Source organism: Cottoperca gobio, chromosome 17 (genome assembly GCF_900634415.1).
Source record: "Cottoperca gobio chromosome 17, fCotGob3.1, whole genome shotgun sequence".
Lineage (NCBI taxonomy): Eukaryota > Metazoa > Chordata > Actinopteri > Perciformes > Bovichtidae > Cottoperca > Cottoperca gobio.
Window position 1 is genome coordinate 7314300 of NC_041371.1, and position 21617 is coordinate 7335916.

The 21617-nt window shown below is 40.0% G+C and overlaps 2 protein-coding genes across 2 annotated transcripts in view; one reads left to right on the forward strand and one right to left on the reverse strand.

Moving 5' to 3' along the window:
• colec12 (collectin sub-family member 12) overlaps positions 1–11513 on the reverse strand; it is a 28755-nt gene extending 17242 nt beyond the window's left edge. The window contains exons 1-2 of the mRNA XM_029453336.1: positions 11066–11513; positions 7286–7336 (exon numbers count right to left, since the gene is read on the reverse strand). Coding sequence (XP_029309196.1) covers positions 7286–7336; positions 11066–11072 — 58 coding nt within the window. The 5' untranslated portion in view covers positions 11073–11513. The remainder of the gene's footprint in view (positions 1–7285; positions 7337–11065) is intronic.
• A 3725-nt stretch (positions 11514–15238) lies between these two features.
• On the forward strand, positions 15239–19622 carry clul1 (clusterin-like 1 (retinal)). Its single transcript, XM_029453349.1, has 9 exons — positions 15239–15269; positions 16361–16500; positions 16756–16904; positions 16993–17163; positions 17386–17824; positions 18513–18635; positions 18715–18929; positions 19170–19342; positions 19488–19622. The coding sequence occupies exons 2-9, from the start codon at positions 16398–16400 to the stop codon at positions 19501–19503; spliced, it is 1389 nt and encodes a 462-aa protein (XP_029309209.1). The 5' UTR covers positions 15239–15269; positions 16361–16397; the 3' UTR covers positions 19504–19622.
• Positions 19623–21617: the final 1995 nt, after the last annotated feature.

The window sequence follows — 21617 nt, forward strand, 5'->3', positions numbered from 1 at the left end:
GCTAGTTAGCTTGGCTATCAGTAAACTGATAACTGAACAACTAAATCAACATCTGCAACATTCACAATTCTATAATAAAAAGAGTACAGGTACAGTTAGTATTCCAACAAGGGCAGTTAGCATGTCAGTATGTTCTTGTCACAGAACTGATGAAAGGCTACATTTCCTTAAAATGTGAGTTAGCTTAAACTGCAACTGCAATTGAATTGAACTGTGCCAGCATTTGCTATAGCAACTGAAACTCACTGATGGTGGCACAATAATGTCAAAATGTTCCCAAATGACTAATTATCTTGGATCCAGCATGTCATGTGACTGATCACCTGATTGGGTTTGGCTCAAGAACCCAATCTCAATCCTAAAAAGCACCTCTTCATAGCTAACAGGCTATTGGGTTCCAAAGGTGCAGCGAAGGTGTGAGTTATGTAGTCTGCCAACACATGAAACATGTTATTATAAATTAACTGGCCACTTCACAAAACCACCATTAGCCAAGTTGTAAAACCGTTTCTGTCATTTACAGGGTTAGGCAAAGTGAACAAGAGGTTCTAGTAAAGCAAGAACTTATGGGAAGTTGTGTTTTGGACTGAAACCTCAATGTAGCAATGTGCTGTGCCTTTGCTCTCATTATTTCTAGAACACATTTTTGCCAAACTAATTTTCCTATTACCAGGAAAAACATGCGGCACTCTGTTTGTGAAATGTGGATTATATAAGTGTGATCAATATCAAACAAATCTATAATTGTAACCATGTTAGTCTGGAGAAATATTTTGTTTAAATTGGTTCCCTCAGGGAACTATTTGTGCCTTGGAAGACGTCTAAAAATCAGATGGAGTGAGATCAATCAAACAGCCTGACTGTTCCTAAACTCTATCTCACCACAACAACATGAACACAAATAAATTGAGACATATTTTGTGATGCGGGTTGAGAATATATCATTAAACATTCATGTGAACCCAAAACCGCTGCTTGGGTGTCAAGCTGAACACTGGAGTTAACTCTACGGACCATCTGTGCAGTTGGGTTTTCGTGGTCACGCCTGCTGGGTGGCCCGCCGTGGAAACACTTAAGATACCGAATCAGCAACAATCGTCACCCAGCCTGATGATAATCAGCCTGAGTCTGTGTTGTACTCAATACCATCACAGCACACCACTGTCAAGCTTCATCGCGCAGCAGAGCCAATAAAACCAAACAGTGTGGACGCAGCAAGCCGTCCGGCCAAGTCTGGCTTTTCTTTTGGGGTAAAACGCTGACCACAGAGAGGGTAACTGCCAGCTCAGGCCAGTGTAGCTGCACTGTGGTCCATGTAGAACGTTTTGTAATGTAGTCATACACCTTTTATCAATAGATGCCATATTCTAATTGTCCAAAATGCAAAAAAAATTATTGCAGGTGCTCTCTAGTCATGAAGAGGTTTGGAGATATTACCTCTGAGATGTTTGTTGCCATCCAGTACTAACAATTGTGCTCTCAAATCATTGGATAATTAGCCTGGTTTAAAGCTTGCTTTCCACATTTCCAATTGTTGAGTCATTCAAATAAGTATGTTGTTGTGGTCATTGGCACCTATTTCCTCATTTGCAAAAACAACTAATCACATCAGTATCTTTAGAATGGAGACGTCATCTTCCTTTGCCAGAGCCAGAAAAATAGCGACAGTCCACAAAAATGGCAACAAGCTTGGATGTGACTGAAACTGTATGCAGCTTGTGAATCAGTGTACATAAATAACATCTCTCAAATATACATATTGTGATCAACATGACAAACGACTAACTTCCTTTTGTGTCGAAAAAAAAGAAGCAAATTAACCAGGAAATCAAAAAAGAAATTATTATTAAAAGAACAAAATACAATTTCATTCACCTCTATAAGATGTATGTACATGACTATAATTCAAGAAGTAAGTGAGAAAATTAGCTTTTGTGTAAAGTGGGTAAACTTACCCTGAACTATTGCACTAAACTACTTAAAAGAATGTGAACTTAATCCTTTAAACATAAAAGCTGCTGTAGTATGTTCAGGCAGACCGAGTGATTCTGATGTTTTCATGTGCAGCAGTTGTACAGATGTGAATTGACATGAACACATGACTTGAAACGATCATTGGAAACACTTGAGAGCTAAGTCAACGGAAAAACTTTACATGGCTGCCTTCATTGCACAACGCAGACATTTACATACAGACATACTAAAGCATAAACAAGAAAAATAATGAGTGGTGTGCTGGTGTGAGGCCAATGTAATCACAGCCGGAAAAACGCAGGCAGGTCCGAGAGTCGGATAGTGAGCCGCTCTGTGACATTTTTCATTCTAGCTTTCTGCTGTTTTTCAAAGAGAGGAAGCAGAGAAGTTGACGTTGGCCCTCTCTGGAGCCAAAGACCGCCATTACGTGTAACACTGAAGCTAAGCCTTATGCAGAACTTCTTAAACCTATCCAAGATTTGTTGACAGAAAATGGAGTCAAACACATCCAATACTTGTGTGTGTTATTCTTGTGACTGAGCTAAAGACCTGCTGGGAAAGTATAGCTTAACAAACATCCATTATGTGAAAGAAGACACCCTATCGGATGTCAGTCGGTTGCAGGCCTGTCGTTACAACTGCTCCACGTATCCCTCAGGGACACGTAGCATGGAGTGGTGTGAAGATGTTTGATGAGGTGGTTAGGACGACTTTGGTCAAAACAACTACGGCTTTATATAAAACCGCTTACTGACAGAAGCTTCACTGCAGCTCCAGAAATGTTTTGTAGCTGAAATCCTTTTTCACTGACATATTGAGTTAGTCGAGCTCCTTATCTGACGACTGCATAGCAATGTCTGCACTGTATGCTTTTGATACTGTAAGTGACTGCTATAAAGATAAGATGGAAGTCAAGGCAGCTGGAGCTCATTTCGATCTCCAAGCTCGATAACAAATGGTGCCATGCCGTAGTTCAGGCTGTTCCATATAGCACACATATCTGAAGATTAGGGGTGTAACGTACACAGAGGTCACGGTTCGGTGCAGTGGAAAAGATCCCCCAAATGAATAAGGATACGTTTCGTTTAATCAGTTCATTCGGAGTAAGTAAAGATACATTATGTACATATCCATAAGTGTGTGTGAATGCACCATTACAGTCCGTCTCAGAACATAAGGGTATATCACTTCCTGTACTGCTACCCACCGTTAGCAGTAGACATAAATGATATATTAGGCCTGAATATTCCAGGATGTAATTCGATGTAATGTGTAGGAATGCTGAGATGTTTAACATCTAAGGAAGTAATAACGGACGGAAAAATAAACGTTGAAATACAAAAAAATCGAATTTTCCCTCTGAAATACATTTTTCCAGTCAAATGTTATGATCAGTCCGTCTCATGTTTGGCTGCATGTACATCCCATGCTGACTTATACTAAACTCCCACTGTGTGAACACATTCCTCTACTGACCGGTAAGATATGTTGCAGCACATATTATCAGCTGTGTTAAGCTTCGCAAACAAAGGGGTTTGTTGAGCCGACCTGCAGCTGACCTACGCCTGTCCCTCCGCTAACACTCTCAGCAGAAATCCTCATGGCATGTTTCATGCTGGCCCTTGCCGGGACTCAGTGATTTGTGCAGTGTCTGGGAAGCATTCCCGCCTGCCTGTCATTGGTCAATCCGGGATTGACCCACCATCCCTTTGACCAGTCACAGACCGCTCCTGCAGATCTGGGATAAGATCAACAACAAGTCGAGCCAGCAGTGCTCTGCGCTGGTTTATCTGTCTCTCTTATTCTAACCGTGTTGTTAACGTATACTTCTTTGTAATGCTTTAATGTTTTCTCCCTCTGTCCTCCTCCTCCAACTCACTCCACTCTTTATTGAAAACACTAGTGAGTAATCTTTCATTAGGACGGCAGAACACAAACTGCATGCATGCATGCCCTGGAGGGGGTTGTAAGTAATAGGCAGGCATTCCAAAAACATTCTTTTTCTGGTAATAAAGTCCCCGTTAATTAAAACCATTTGTTGTTGTGCTCCCAAAAATAAATCGAGCGAGGAATGCGACTCAGAAAAAACAAAGCATATTCATAAGAAAGCAGTTGTAAAATATAATAACAAATACATTTTTGTGAAAACATCTCCACATGAGGTTGCATTTTTTTCTCTTTTTCCATCCCCCTCTTCCCCCTCTGTCCTTGACACATTGCTGACACAGCACAGCCCAAGCATAGACCCTGAATGCTTCCACCTCTCTCAGAGTATATAGGTTTGAACTGAATAAACTTCCACTATGGATACAGGAAGTGGCTCGGCAACTTCTCAGGTTTGGACATGCTCTCGGTGGGATAATAGACCTATTGTGGAAAGCAGATGTCAAAATGAGTCAAGAAACCTCATTCCTCTCCGCACGGAGGACATACGAGAAGCATAGAATATATTTCTCTGCCAGCACACAAGTATGTGTGGAAGCCACAGACAGATGACATGTCAAAAGACAACCTAGTCAAACTATTTCCTGCTCAGAGAGAGATGAAAAAATAGATACCACTCTCATGTCTATGTGTTGAATTTGGAGTCGTGGAGGTGATTAGCTTAGCTTAGCATTAACACTGGAAGCAGGGGGAAACAGCTAGCATGGTTACGTCCAGAGAATATGTTTACCAGCACCACTCAAGTGCACATTTTGGCACTATATCACATTTCTTTCATCCTTCCACAAACAGAAATGCAAAGAAATGTGGCAATTTATTGTTTAAGGGACAAACAACAACCAGGCGTAGTGACTCCCTGGAGTCTTGTTGTCACTGCGGTGGAGATGTTGCAAAGAAATGGACGGTTGGTTAGATTGTTGAGATGAGAAATAGTTACAGCAGGCTAGCTGTTTATTTTCTTCCAGTCTTCATGCTAAGCTAGGCTAATTACCTCCTGGCTTTAGCTCCACACTTAATGCGCAGACATGAGAACGGTATTAATCTTCTCATTTAACTCTCAGTATAAAAGCGATTAAGCGTAATTCACAAAATGTCAAACTATTCCTTTAAAAAGAAACCCTGAATAAATGAGGGGAGAAACAACAAATGCAGACGCTTCCCAAGGGGATCACTAAATGGTTCAACAGCTCCATTATATTGTTGTTGTTTTATTACCTCCAGCAAGGAGGTTATGTTTTCAGTTTGGTGTGTGCGTCTGTCTGTCAACAGGATTATAGAAAAACTACACGCCCGATTGAAACCTGGTGGAAGGGTGTAGCATGTGCCAAAGAAGAACTCATTATATTTTGGAGCGGCTCCAAATCATGGGGCAGATACACCAATTATTTTTCACCTTCATTATAGTGCCAAAAAGAGCATTTGTGTTGCATTCATGTGATGTTGTAATAAATGTAAAAAAATATTTTCAACTGGGAAAATTCACGTTAAGCCGGAACAACAACTCGTAAACAGCTATCAACGTGTTGTTTAAGTACTGAGCAATAAAATACAACATATCTTCTTTATAGCGTCCATGTTGTTTTCATATAACGACTTAAAGCTCATGAACACACCGAAGTCGGAAGAATGATTATCCAACTCTAGAAATGGGACCATCCGGGAAGCACATGAATGCACCATTGGCCTTGGCGGATGTCTGTGCTCTTCGAGTGCCAGTCTAAGTTTAAGCTTATATGAATATTTTGACGTGTTTCAAGTCCACAGGCAGCGAGTATTAGACACTCAACAGATACATTCTTGGTGGAGTGTTCCTTTAACCCTTGGTCCTGTACAGCTGCTTAGTAGTCAGAGTTCAAGCAGCGAGAGTAAAAGTACAGATGTTATGAATAAATGTATCCAGTAAATCTTCTCTAAATCACACATATTCTTAAAAAACAATGTTTGGTTAGAAGCTAGAAAATCCAAACCCTCCTCTTCTCGTAAAGAAAGTTAAATAAACAAACACATTCATTCAGGGGTTAGGCAATAAGATGTGTGTACAAGTTTTAATTTATCGTGATGACACACAATGTAGACTCCTAGTGCACCCACACTTCCTGACTGCTGCTGAGTGTCTGGACGACACACATTAAAACCAGAGGGACCACTGTGACTGTTTCACCTCAGTGTTGAAACTCGATCTCTGTTCTGGGACAGAAGCTGGAGAAAGTTATCGGGAGACACAAATGCATCACAATTAAATGATGGTTCTTCACAGCAAATAATACTGTCGATGAACAGTGGGACACAGTGAATTTAAGCGGTCAGTGTAGATTGGTTGGTGTATAAAACAGACAACCAAGAAAAAGTATTTTGCAAAATTGTATTGATAAATGACATTTGGTGCTACATGTCAATGATATAGATAAAGACACTGACACAGAGTACCTTGGTTCAAGCTAAATTACTAAACTGAAATGTGCTTCTGTAGTTCTCCAGGCTTGTCTTCTTTAGGCAGTAGTATCACTTTACTTTGTCACACACAGCATCATAGGACTTCAGAAATGTGATTATTGGCGAGGGTACAGCATCGATATAAATATGATTGGTCATGTAGGTCATGTAATTTGAGAAATTTTAATTGTTGGACAAATTTAGCATCACTATCTAAATATGCATATTAACTTCCACCATTGGTCTAGAGCTGTTTGTTAGATGGTACAGAGTGCTCAGTAATCTTCTTCATCATGTTTACTTGTTCTTTGATCAGATATTGCTTCATTTCAATCATCATGTAGTTATTAAAAAACATGAAAACATTTAAGAGGGAGGTGTGGCGTATTGTGTTAAATGTTACTGTACAAAAGGTACTCAGGTATTAGTACCAACATTAACAACTCATTTAAATAATACCCTGGGACAGAGGCCCCTGAAGGCTTATGATACATTTTCTTGAATAACTATTGATGCTAAAACCTCTTTTAGTCGTTTAGGACCAAGTTGTCTTGGTTTTCTACCAAGTTATTATGTCTATCTTTGTGCCGAGTGAAACAAAAGTACACTGAGATGTCGATGAAGTTGCAAAGTCAGGCGACTGGTCAGGAACACCCAGGATGCTGCGGTTTCCCTTTTCATGTTCTGCTGTTATAACAGAAAACTAAAAATGAAACCAGAAGCCAAAAATAAGTTTGTTTCTGGGAAATGAGGTGTGGCCTTCATTTAACCTTGTGGATTATTATTGTAGGTGGATTACAGCCAAGAGAAATACTGTATTGAAAGAAAATATTATTAGTGCAATCACATCACTGATGTGCCATAAGGGATGTGAACCAGTGAAGGTGGTGCTTTAAGTTCACAGCTGGAAGTCAAGAAGTCACTGGATACTCACCAAACCTCTTATAACCAAAGGACTGCACCTCCTCCTCATCGGCAAAGTCGTCTGGAAGGAGAACACAGAAATAAAGGAATTTGTTACGAAATAAAGATATTAAAAAAACAGAGATTTGTCTTATTACATCTACACATCTACTGTAAATAATTGAAATTCTTAGTGATGTGAAAAGCTCCCGGTAAATCTTCACTTAGATGAATTAAAGAATACCTTGATGAGCCTCAGTCACAAAACAAATCCCATCAGAGAAGCTCTTGGCACAGCATGTGTACATAGAAGGAGCTATACCAAATATTCAAAGTAACTTTACTTTCTAACGGTTTATCCCATGCCAAAGAGAATCCTTTGTAATCACGCCACCTTGGAGAAGGAAAAACAGTCTTGTTTAACCCTGGGTCCAGACGTGGGAGTCAGGAACATCTCCAAGGTCATTATCTTGACTTGACCTCCAGACAGAGTAAAGCCTCCCAACATAAAGCATGCCAAGGACTTAAAGGCCTCTTAGGTTAATTACCACGATAGCATCATTTCTGTGCAACACTTAGACACAATAAAACTCAAGTCAAGGTCCACTTATAGGCTTTTTTTCCCGGCGCTCTCGCATTCTTCATCAGGAGATAGAGTTTGTGAAATGCTGTTAAAAGCTCCAGTTTAAGGTGCTGAAGTCGTACTTTAGCTACTTTATGTCCAACCACCATTTCCAATGTCAAGAAGGAACTTTCACAATCAACATCAATCTTAATCGTCTTATTTAGTCCTTCTTAAATATACATTTCCCCGTGTTACAGATCACTGAAGCCATTCTGTGTATTGGTTAATATTTAAAACATAAAAACACAACCTGTCCCGCTCAGATTAGCTCAGCTCCCATGTCTGATGACCTAACAGGCCCTGAACGTCGTCTCCTTTCAAGCATCTCTTTCGCCTGTGGGAAAGTACTCTACCAACTTCAAAGCCTTTTTTTTTTTCCTGTGTCATCATCCATGGCCAGTGAAAATAAAGAAACACCACATGGCCCAAAGATCTTCTGAGGAAAAAGCAAATCTTTTCATCTAAAATGCCAAAAGCAGAGCGGTGTGGCGACAGCAATGGCTGTCCATCAGAGAAGTGAAGAAATGCTCCTCATAGTGAAAACAGGTGAAAACAAATCTGACGGGACATTGATAGTTAGATAGGTAGATATATATATATATATATATATATATATATATATATAGATAGATAGATAGATAGATAGATAGATAGATAGATAGATAGATAGATAGATAGATAGATAGATAGATACTTTATTGATCCTGAGGGAAATGTAGGCATCCAGTAGCTTAAAAGACACATGACATTACACATCTGTCCCACATTAAAAGTAAGAACAAATAATAAAATATAAGAGTGCACTGCAACATTGACAGGTGGCTGTGTAAACCTGAGCAGATGTAGTGCAAATAGAGTCAGTGCAAACAGTGTGGTGCAAATGTGCATACAGAGCTATAACCATAAATAAGTAAGCATTAAAATGCCCAAAAGATTCAGGCTAAAGTGTCATAATGCTTTAAATCCCGGGTTAAATGCACTTCAGGTTGTTTTTGCTTGCTCCCCCTGCCATCAGCGAGAGGATTGTCTGGTTTGTGATGTATTACGTTTCTCTTTGGGTGTTTCATGTGTAGGAATGTTCAGAAATGACTGTTCCTGGGGCTTAAAACTGCAAGAACTCACAGTTCTTACATGCGAGCAGGAATCTTCCGGAGAGCAGAGCGAGTTAAGAGGTGACGAGAACAGTCCAAACTGTTGTGAATAATCTGAAACCACATTTCACTTGTGGAATTTGTTCTCCCAATACCCCCAATACTCAGTTTTTCTGTTTGTGTTTCCAAGCAACATGATTGTGTCCCATTACAATGGCAATGTTACCGTAAGTATGGTTGGCTTTTCAAGAGCCATTCGGGGAAATGGAGTTCATCACATTTTTGCCAAAGGGGGGTTGAAACTGAGTGGATTTGAAAATAGATGTGTGGGATGATTATTGCAGCATGGGGCCATGATTATTCAGAACAACACCACATAAATAGATCCCAGTGAACAATGATGTGGTTTTATTGCAGGTCTAGGCAGCGTGGTTAAAACTGCGATACATTTGGTTAGAAAGTGATTAGCGTTTATGCGTCCAAACTACACGTACCTCTTGGTTAAACATCATTTTAATGAGTAGGTTCAAGGTATCGTTAGCATCTGCTTCACACTGAAATATAGTCAATTAAAATGCTTTTTAATTATACAATTATATCTAGTAGATAAAACTCTCACTTTTGGACCAAATTTAGCTCAACTTTAACCTGCAAATAAATGCTCACTGGGTCTGATGACTTACTACAATAAACCAATATTGTTGATGAAAACTACCAGCTGACTGTTGTGTTTTCCAGCACCCAGAAACACGCGAGTGTTTGTCTCTGTAGTGGGTATTATCCAATAACCAAAATCAAACAAGCTTAACATCAGAAGGCCACCAAAGGAATCCACTTTATGGAGGTGAAAGAGTTCAGACATTACTTTTGGCAAAAAAGTCTTGAACAAAGATCTTATTTTGTTTTTTTCCGGACCTTTTAACCACATCTCATGGCCTTCATCAGAGTCAAGTGACTTATTAACTGATTCAGGCCTGAAGTTCCAGAAAAAACAGATGTTTTTACTAAAAGCTCAAGAGGTTTTGGTGTTTTTCTTGTGGTTTATCTTTGCTTAATAGAAAGCATGGTTCCTGCTGCCTCTCTAGCCCCGGGTAAAAACAAACAAACAATAGACCCTCCCAGATGCATGCTGGTCCTACAGAATACCTGCCTACTTGTATATAAAGATGTGTCCAGGAAGTGGCCGGCATGGCAGTCACACCACACATATTACTGTGAGAGTTATTCATATTCATGCCCACAATGGAGAGCTTTGTGTTAGTATTCTAAGATGGACCACAAGGTGGCAGGAGTCATGTAGTGTTTACACAATGTAATAATGGACCAGACCTTGCTGACCTACTAAGTACCTTTGTGAGTGGGTGAGAATGACATGCACGGTGTTAATTATCAACGTCCACAACACAAGGTCACCACATGGAAATTACATCTGGGCAAACTTTAAATAAACCTTTATTTAAAATTGTTGAGTTCAGCTGCCCATGACTCATGCACTTGATCTGTTATATTCGATGCAATGTGTGGAAATGCAGCAAATCATTGGATTAAGGGTCCGAGTGAGCATGCGCGTGCGAAGTTATAGCCTACCACAATAAAGCCGTTCATGCACGGGATTTAAGCCTGACTCAGTGTTTCCTTCCTTGATCCGTATGTATTTCTTTAAGCCAAGACAAACTTGTCATCTAACGCAGTGCAAGTATTCAAGTGCAACATAAAAATGAAAATAAATAACAATACTATAATTGCAGAAATTACATAAAGTAAATAAACACTTGCTCTCTCGGTGCAACTTTAATCATGGTTTGTTTTGGCTCTGTTGTGAATAGTTGAGTTAGTGTAGGTTCGTGTTTGATGTGCAGCAGCCAGATGCAAAACAATCCCAAGCAGAGTCCCTTAATTGAAACCAGATGTCAGACGCAAATTGTAGCCCACGCATTCCTCACGTCTCAGACTGAGAGAAAGAGGCAGAAAAGTGACAAAGAAAGTGCGCGAGGAATGTTGCACGAGCAGAAAATAGATCAAGTAATCATCAATGGAAATGCGATGTGCACTTCAGTTAATGTCTGTTGTTCTGCATGCCTCTGAATGAGCCTACCTTTCATTGTTGTTTACAGGACTCTACCGTTGTGAAGCTGTTGTTTGAAGTCACATCCACAGCATCGCAATGGCATCTGCCCAACAGTTCTATTTGAGCGCACAGCAACTTGTACCTGCGAGTATCCCAATATCCACTGTTTGTTGGAGTAGTGCGAAATAAGAATTCAAATCTCCATCCGGGACTCTTCACTCTGGGGACGATCTCTCTTACAGGGCAGGTAACTTCAGGGTCGCACCTCAGATGCTGCAGCACAAAGAGGAATGAACTTTGTTGCAAGTTGGGAATGCAAGAAGGAGTTGCAGGAGCAAGGGGGGAAAAAAACTATCTTCTTATTTATTTGGTAGTTTGGAGAGAGATGCTGAGGTACAGCTGTATCCTTGTCCAGCTCAGCACTCTGGTGGTACCCGCAGCAGTAACCGGAGAAACTGAAAAAGTGAAGGAATCCAAACGTGAGAGGAAGTGGTGCGCCCGTAGGGCTGCTCGGAGAGACCACGTGTTCCCACATCTGTGCGCACCGTCTGCACCCCTGATTGCTCTCTCTCTCTGTGTGTGTGTGTGTGTGTGTGTGTGTGTGTGTGTGTGTGTGTGTGTGTGTGTGTGTGTGTGTGTGTGTGTGTTTGTGTGCGCGCGCGCGCGTGTGTGTGTGTGTGGAATGTTTAGGATTGCGAACAATTAAGCTGAATAAGCAGCAGTAACAGTTTTGGATTACACAGTTTGGACTTGTATGTAACTAAAATCAGGTTCCTGCTCCTTGTGCAATATTTGGGGGTTTTGGATGTAAAAAATAAAATCAAAGTCACTTTCTTATAAATGTAGAATTATTTGTGATTACCTTAACTTGAATGTTGAATAGAGGGAAAACATGTTGAAGCTAAATTGTGTTCCCTCCTGTGTAGATTGTACGTTGCTTTGGACAAAAGCGTCAGCTAAATGAACTGTAATGTAATGTAATGAACTGTAATGTAATGTAATGAACTGTAATGTAATGTAATGTAATGAACTGTAATGTAATGAACTGTAATGTAATGTAATGAACTGTAATGTAATGTAATGTAATGTAATGTAATGAACTGTAATGTAATGTAATGAACTGTAATGTAATGTAATGAACTGTAATGTAGATGTAATGTAATGTAATGTAATGTAATGTAATGAACTGTAATGTAATGTAATGAACTGTAATGTAATGTAATGAACTGTAATGTAATGTAATGTAATGAACTGTAATGTAATGAACTGTAATGTAATGTAATGAACTGTAATGTAATGTAATGTAATGTAATGTAATGAACTGTAATGTAATGTAATGTAATGAACTGTAATGTAATGTAATGAACTGTAATGTAGATGTAATGTAATATAATGTAATGTAATGTAATGAACTGTAATGTAATGTAATGAACTGTAATGTAATGTAATGTAATGTAATGAACTGTAATGTAATGTAATGTAATGAACTGTAATGTAATGTAATGAACTGTAATGTAGATGTAATGTAATGTAATGTAATGTAATGAACTGTAATGTAATGTAATGAACTGTAATGTAGATGTAATGTAATGTAATGTAATGTAATGAACTGTAATGTAATGTAATGAACTGTAATGTAATGTAATGTAATGAACTGTAATGTAATGTAATGAACTGTAATGTAGATGTAATGTAATGTAATGTAGATGTATTTTCTGCGCAACAGGTCCATAATAATTCATTTGTTTTGCCACGTGGAGGCAGCAACAAGCTGTAAAGTTGACATGAGGAATGTGTGCCTATTTACACATTTAGCAGAGAGGGAGCAACATCATCATTCATCTGGAGTTGTGTTTCTGGCCATCTGATGAATATAAATCCAATATTCATTAACTCTCTTTTAGCTCCTTTATTGTCTCTACCAACTCCTGATAGAAGCATCTGTTTCTTTAGCTGCTCAATGCTCCACGATGTTCACCAGCGCTAACTGTGTCCGTCCGCCATGTACTGCTGGCCATGTAGTGTACGTCAGATGTGAATGATCAGAGCTTTATCACTGAACAGCTGCCTGCTTCAGCTGTAAACACTGATAAGAGCAGTGGGAAAACAGCGAAGTTGTGGGACATTAAACCAAAACAATGAGCTGAAAGATGCTATAAAATTCTGCATCCTCGGGCTTATTTTCTGCTGGTTTGTCACTATGAGCGACACCTTCCACATTTATTATGAACATATGAATTATAGAGCTTTACATTATACAAATGGACTGGCACAGTGATCACTCGGTGTCCACAGAAGACACTTACACAAAGTCCAAAGTATATTTACTCTTACCATCTGCTGTATGTTTACCATGAAGTTTGCTGCGAGACAAAATATCCCTCATGCAATAACTGTGACTAGTTTTAATTGGAGCTTACTCACACACTTGCTGCATGCTCATTATTGTATTTTTGGCTGAGGAAGTATCTGCTCCACATTCCCCCGTGAGCTCCTCTGTGTTGAAAGAGCTAAAATAAGACATCATTCACACCACTCCTGCTCCCTCAAACACAACTCAACACAGCTCTCAGACCTGTTTGTTCCCAGCTGTTAACTGTTTCATCCATTATCCATCAGGTCTCTGTAAAACAGTTTATCCCCTGCACCTGTGTATCTCTTCAGCTCAGGACCCCATGCTTTGATCAATAACTCAGAAGTTAACACAAGACCACATCATGAGGTTAAATGGACCTGCTGCTGCTACTCCTTGAAGTTTATAAATCTCTAAAAACTCAAAAGTGGACTCGATGTGCGAGCATCAGATCAACACAGAATACATTTCTCTTGGATTCAAGTTTAACTAATGAAGAACATTTGATGTGATTTACATGTATTCCTCTATTGCGTGCATGTAGCCTCAGACCTTTTTTTTTATTGTCAACTGTTTTATGTTTAAGTCAACCACAGGAGAACATGGGAAGAGCATTTCCCCCTGCAGTGTTATAGGAACCAGGTGTTGAAGGTGTCAGCAGCGAGGCTGCAGGCTGAGCTGAGGCTGGTTTTGATTATTGTCCAGTAAGGACCCTATTTTCTGGGTCACAGCGTGCAAAGAGGGCACATTTTTGAGGGAGATGGGGCACCAGTGAGGAGATGGGCACGGAGGAACCCTTTCACCCCGAGTCCCCCACATTCCAGGAGTGGAGATGATAAACAGCTTCTTACTGCAAGGAATGTTTGCCTAAACTAAAAATACTCAATATTCACATCTGGGTATAGATCTAAGAATAGCTGCTGGCATGTTTCACATGGCTGACTGAAGTTACCAATCACTTCAAAATAAGAGCTCATCTAATGTAGGTTAGTTGCATATAGTCACCATATCAGACTTTCATTAAACATCGTGAATTCACTATCGCAATATCCATAGAACATTTGAAAGAAAATAAAAAAATTATACTATCAGTGATCATTCATCTTTAACTTTGTTTATTGTGCATTGTGTCTCTTTTTTGGGCAAATTAATTCCACTCATAATAATTATATTTAATTAGACAGATTCCCTCATCAATCAAATACCAAAAAACATTATGATTCAAAGTACAGCTCACTGTGATGACACTGTGCATGCTAGGATTAAGCCGTGTGTGTGTGTGTTTGTGTGTGTGTGTGTGTGTGTGTATGTGTGTGTCCAACCCAACGCCGTTTACTGTTTTAATTCAACATGCTTTAATATTTGTGTGTATTATTTACACTTAAATAAGTAAATAACTATTTTTACCAGGTTTAATTAATATTTGCACTAAATACCTTTTCTTCTTTGCTAAACTGAAATAATAACTACACGACAAAACAATACTTCTCTGCACCTCACATGAAAGACGATATGAAAAACATTTAATTTATTTCCCTCCTCTTATTGAACCTTTCTGTATTTTAATCAAATGATAATATGTGTTCAGAAAGATAATTGGCTTCTGATAGTCGTGTGTGATATCTGCTGATGTCCCCACACATCAAACTAATACATGTTTCCTCAGTGCAAACAGTAGCATATGTCAGGCATCCTTAAACAACCTCTCTGGCAGAGAGTTGAATGTTGGATTAACGGGCATCGACATCAAGCAAAGACTGTAATAGGATGAAGCTCGAGTGGAAAGAGCACAAATAGACATAAACTTCACGCCTACTGTCCACACGGAGCACTTTGTTTATTCCCTCCAGTGGAGAAGCACCTTCACTTAAGCTTCTGGTAAGTTTCTATGTTGTGATGATCACTTTGGGCCTTTTTATTTTATTAGTCATAATCTTGTATTTTGTATTTAACTTGAGTTGAATTGAATATTGTATTAGTATCATGATATATTTTTAGGATAAGATTTTATTAAAGGGAATAATAGTTTGATAAATCAATCGTTTAAACTGCTCATCATGTTTAATTGGTACTTTAAAGGGATATTTTAGATTATGATTATTACGGCATTACCAGTTTCACCAATTTGCGCCATTTTTAATGTATTTGTAATGCACAGTTATACTTTTAATTATAGATTATATGTGCCCGTTAGAAACAACGGCTTGTTGTGAGTAGGATCTAATAAAGCTAATTGTACCAGCAGCTTAAATCTATAATGGAATAAGTGAAGAGTACTGTACATCCTCATTTGCTGTAAATCCCTGCTGGATGCCAACTTGTGTAACTCCTCGTGTGTCTGAACTGGGGCAGGTGAGTTTCGCTTGTTTACTGATGATCATGTAAACACAATATGAAATCAGCTTTTGTGTCTTGGAGCCTGACCTCCTCACACAGCAGATGGTACGCACCGTTATGTGTCTTAGTAGACGTCTCCCCGTACTGTTGACCTCTCAATCGTATCGCTTAAAGTACAAAAAACAAGTGCAAGGCCGCCTAATAAACAACAGAGTGTCTTCTTAAGAAGGAAAGAGAGACAGAGGATAGGATTTCTATTACTGCACATATATTCAAATGTTTTGTTGAGACACATGTTTGTCGTCTAACCATTGAAATGAAATGTTCCAGTTACTATCTGAAAAGTATCAGGGACACATGACTAGTTGTTTAAGACAGATGTGCAGCACCACCAAGAGGCAGACCTACTTATGACCATGTACAGTAGTGTTGCCGTTTGATCAAATACTATTAGCTTTCTGGATCAGACTCGATAGCACCTGTTGTTTGTGTTTCCTTATACACACACACATTGTGTATTTTGTGTACAAGGTCAATGTCAGGGTATCTGCACATTTCTTAAGAACAAACCCTGAATGTGTTCATCAGACGGGCTTTTCACTTGTTGTGTCCTTTCAAACTTTCTTTTCCAGAGTTTTTTACCTTCCAAGGCGCCGACTGAGCTCAAGAATGAAGATCCTGCTCGGTTTGGCTGTTCTGGTGGTGACGTTGGGGGTCCTTTATTCTGCGCCAGAGGACCAACCAACAGTCGTCTCAGAGGACACCTTAAAACGTGAGTCCGCACAGAGAAGTCTATGTTTCTTCTGTTGACTATACTTATTTTATTTTATTTTGTTTAAAAGAGTAAATACAGTAACATACAAACACTACTTCTGTAGACTTTCTACAGCGGTTTTTATTGTTTCATTTCATTAGTTTTAGTGCCAAATGCTGTAAATGACTCGTCATCAGTCAATAGTTTTTGCTACATTTCCTGTTTGTCTGTGAAAAATGTGTTAATGTCAGTGTTTTTTCTCCTTACTCTCAGAGTTGTCCCTGAATGGCGAGAAAGTTGTGGATGAGGAGGTGACGAGAGCTCTGTATGGGGTGAAGCAGATGAGGGAGGTGATGTGGAGGAACGAGCAGAAGCATGGGCACCTCATGAAGTCCCTCCGACACAGCAGTGACAAGAAGAAGGTACCACCAACATGAACCTATCCCAAGAAAGAAAGGCAGGCAGCAAAAAGGCTAACAAAGAAATAACTGTTTCCCTTCCTGCCACCAGGGGACAGACCAGCTGACTAAGGAGGTGACGGAGAAGCTGGAGGAGGCGGAGGAGCAGTGCAAAGACTCCCTGCAGTCTGAGTGGGAGGAGTGCAGACCCTGTCTGGAGGATGCATGTAAAACCTTCTACACCTCCACCTGCCGCAGGGGGTTTGGCATTTTCCATGCCAAGGTATGAAAACTAAAGCTCCGACTTTCTTACTTTAACTTCCGAACTCTTGTAGCAACACTGCCAAAAATAACAACGTTGTAGGATTATTTATTTACCTTCTTTGGAATCAAATCCGTTATTTTAGTCAGTGCCATCGTCTAACTGTTTATTTCAGTCAAACAATACATCAACATATAAGATGCAGGAACATGACTAAAGTGACCTTAACCTTTCATACTGCAGGTGGAGAACTTCTTCCGCAGAGTGTCCAGGCGCTTTGGCCCCCGCGAGCCTCGCCTGGATGCAGGGGACATCCTGGTGAATCAGGGCCCCGACGACAGTGACACTGAGGTGGACCGCCTTGAGGATTCCTTCAACCGCCTCACCAGCAAGGTGGGCATGCTGGTGAACCGCAGCGTCGCCCTGGTCTCCAGGATGAGCAGCAGGCTCGACAAAGTCCTCCAGAGAGCCTTCCTGAATTACACCCACACCCTGACTGAGGAGACCACCGCTGATCCCTACAACCCCGGCCGGGACTCGGGCTTCCTGCAGGGCGTGGGGCTGGAGGACGTGCTGGAGTCCTTCTTTGACTTCGGCAAGAGTGTGGTGGAGGAGTTTGGAGCTGTGGTGACCCAGGGGTTTGATGACATCCAAAAGGCAGTGGAGGAAGAGAAGAAGAAAGGTAGTGGGGGCCAGTGAGGGCCAAATATGTCAGAAGAATATCCTGCAAGTACTGATTTCTGTGGTTGAATGTGTGAATTCATAATATCAGCTGCTATCATTGTTTGGAATGAAAACCTGCCAGAGGAAGACAAAGTACTCAGATATCTTACTTAAGTAAAAGTATTAATACCACAGAGGAGAAATACTCAATTAAAAGTCCTGCATTCTTAAATCAAAGAGTACAAAAGTATTAGTATCACAAATATACTTAAAGTACCAACAGTAGATGTACACATTCTGCACACTTTAATTTTTATATTTAATTTGAACTATATACTGCAGCGTAGCTTTTGAATTTCACCAAGAGATCAATAAAGATTCTCATAAATGATGACATGGAAACACTCAAGTACAAGTACCTCAAAATGTACTCAAGTACAAGTACCAGAGTAATTGTACTTAGTTACTGTCCACCAGGGAAACCTGCAAAGTATTTCAGCGGAGAACTACTTTGTTAGAGCAACTGTAATCTTAAAAACAGTTAACAAATATTGCGGTAAACCTTAAGTTAAGACGTAGTAACTTTTCATATTTGAACGGTATATTACACAGATTCTAAATATTTAGATGTACCAAACATATTAACACAATGCCAAATAACAAAAAACACACTCCTAATTGTTAAACTTTTGTTCTGTTTGGTGAAGGGAGGGACATTTTCCCCCGTTTCCTGCAGAACAGGAAGTTGTGCCGAGACCTTCGCAAACAGACCTCTGAGTGCTGGCAGCTGCAGAGCCAGTGCGAGGCGTGTCAGGGAGCTCTGCTCACAGGTGAAGCACCAGCACCCTCACAGCTCAAGTCTTTACACACAGAAGCTCATCTGACTGCTGCACTTCCTTTTGTCTCCAGAGTGCCCCAGGGTACGGCAGCTGCATGTGGAGCTGGATGAAGTTTTGCAGCTGCTGGATGCGTCCAAAGAGCAGTATGATGAGATCTTGTCAATCGTCCAGCAACACACTGATGAAACCGTCAACTGGCTCAGCAACATGGCGGCTGACTTCAGCTGGGTGGCTCAGGTGGTGAGCAACAGCAGCACTCCTGAAAACATCTTCAGTGTCACCCTGGTGAGAAGGAGTGAAGGAAATGTGTGTGTGTGAAAGAAAAGGACTTCAGAAAGTAATGTGATGAATTATTAAAGGATATGTTGGGAACCTTTACTCATTACAAATGAATATACATTCTTAAAATATAGAAGAAACAAATACTGACCAGGTGGAGAGAAACACACGGGGAAAGATTGGAGTCAGAATCCAATAATGGAAATTGAGTGTTTGGTGTAAAACATGACTTCCTCCACCCGCCAGGTGGCGCCAAAGAGCCACGACAAACAGAATGAATCTGTGACGGAGGTGGTGGTAAACATCCTCAACTCTCCTCAACTTATCCTCTCCGTCCCTGGGGAGCTGGAGCTGCGGGACCCCTCATTCATCCAGTACGTGGCCCAGGAGGCTCTGAACAAGTACAAGGAGATGGTCAGGTGAGAACCTCCATCGTACCACCAGACATCCATCATCTCGTCCTCCCAATGTAGAGTCATAGTCACATTAGTCACTTGGATACTCAGAATATTTACTGATACACAACTTACAATTCTGACAAAAATGAATTCTCTTTCTTCACAGGTACGATGAGGAGTAAAACTAGCGAGTCTCCTTTTTCTAAAACTCTCAGCAGCACTTTCTTTGTGAACAGAACTAGCTAGTGTTCCTGTATATGAACCGTGTCAATCGTTGCTATGTATTAAATGTAAAAAGAAGAGAAGGTACTACATACCTGTTGTCAAATGTACAGAAATAAAAACAATAAAATACTAAATGAAATGTAGATTTGTTCCACAAAAGCAGCCTTGATATAAATATCTATATATATATATATATATATTCATATATCTTTGGTGGTTGAGTCCAAGACGTGAAGCATGACATTTGAACAAGGATCAATGTCGCGTGTCAAGAACAAGACAGCTAAAGGAATCCTTTGAGTAAAACTTTTATTTTTCTCTGTACAAAAATCATATTAGTTACCATTCTGAAGAATTTCATTACTATCTCCCCACTAGTTCAAGTCCCATCTTTAGGAACAATCACAGATTAGGTTCTCGTGAGTGACACACAGAAAGAAATACAAAAAGAAAATTCACATCTTTGTCCAATCTTTACTTATTGAATGACGCCTTTTACATCTTCTCAGATTTCCCACCACATACCGCTGGACACACAGTGGAAGTACCTAAGAACTTGTTATTGGACTTTTATATTCTCTATAAAAGCACTAAAGCCCCGACCGGACCACAGTGTGTGCAAGGTGTTTGTTCCGTCCGCTTCTACTTCTTCAGTCCGGAAGTGATCCGTCATCTCTACAACTGGGAATCGAAGCGAGAAAACAATAAAAGGGGAGCGAGACACAGGAGAATATCACTTTTTGTTCCATAAAACATCACTGGTTGACTTTGCATAGTTGCATTTACATTTGTTTGTGTTGTTGGATTTGGATTAAACGTTCCCTCCAGCAGACACACAACTAAAAGACATTGAAGGCATGTTAAGTCAGTTTGGTGGGATTTTACTCAGAAGAACAGCAGCGTGTATGATTTACATGGTCAAGTGAATTTAATCGATCTAACAGATTCCTGGACCATCTATCGTGGAATAACTCACATACAGAGATGTTAAAGTGTGTCGATGTGAGTAACTTAAGGAGAAATATGTTAGAGTCTTTTACTGCGATCAGAAATATGCACCCAAACGAAAGACAAGATGCTAATTTCAGACAGAAATGAACTGAAACGTACTTAAATTTCACAGCTGAAATGTCCATTTCAAAACATTTATAAAATGTTAAAACAGGAAAAATGTAAATTATCAAAATACCTCTTTATGATTTCAAGTCCCCGTTTAAATAAAAATATTAAAAGCATGATAAAAATCGACGTGATTTGCCATTGAAGCGACCGCGTTAAATATAATTTGTAGGCTTTTTAACACGGCCTTCTCATGTTCTCATTCATCCACCTGATCACACCTGCTAAAAATACATCTTTGCACATCCTGTATGTACATCTGCTCTGATCACTCAGTACATTCGTTCATCCGTAAAGTACAACCTTTCCATTTACTCCACCTCGCACCTTCTTTACAGACGCGGCACATACCCGACAATTCAACCACAGCTGTTGGTCACTTTAAAAAAAAAAACACAACCCATCATCAACCTACATATTCAAACCAAACTCACGTACGTACAAAAGATCTGACTCCAAAATCAAAGAACTGTGTTGTCAAATAAAATGGGGTGAATTGGAGGAAAGAGGGGACACGTATTATTTAAAAAAAGTAATAAAAAAAAAAAAAAACAATGGTGCAACTGCAAGTACCCATTGATTTAAAATGATAAAGACAATCCCTCTCTTTATGATCACAGTGTTGAGGCCAGTCCATGTGGATTATTCTGATTCGCAGGGTTCCCAGAGTTTAACGTACCAGCACCAATCTGCACCGTTTGACAAATTCCCCAAACATTTGGTCCCCGGATACACAAGGGACAACCCTCAACTGCAGAAAACATTTCCTTCTTGCTCTCTTGCAGATATAACAGTGTGCTTGTGGACTAGTTTGTAGCATTAAAACCTCTTTCTCTGCAGCCTCATCAAGGCAACCCCCCGCCCCCCCCCCGCCCCCATGTTGAAGTTCTCTGTTGTCCCAAGTCCCAAGTTCGTCCCCCCCCACCCCCCCCCCAAAAAAAGAAAATCCCCC

What these genes read in the sequence shown, in the direction of transcription:
- clul1 (XM_029453349.1), top strand. Translation starts at nt 16,398, where the DNA reads ATGAAGATCCTGCTCGGTTTGGCTGTTCTGGTGGTGACGTTGGGGGTC. An exon ending in GGAGGAAGAGAAGAAGAAAG is followed by an intron (nt 17,825 to 18,512) that starts GTAGTGGGGGCC and finishes TGTTTGGTGAAG; the next exon opens with GGAGGGACATTTTCCCCCGT. An exon ending in ACATCTTCAGTGTCACCCTG is followed by an intron (nt 18,930 to 19,169) that starts GTGAGAAGGAGT and finishes TCCACCCGCCAG; the next exon opens with GTGGCGCCAAAGAGCCACGA.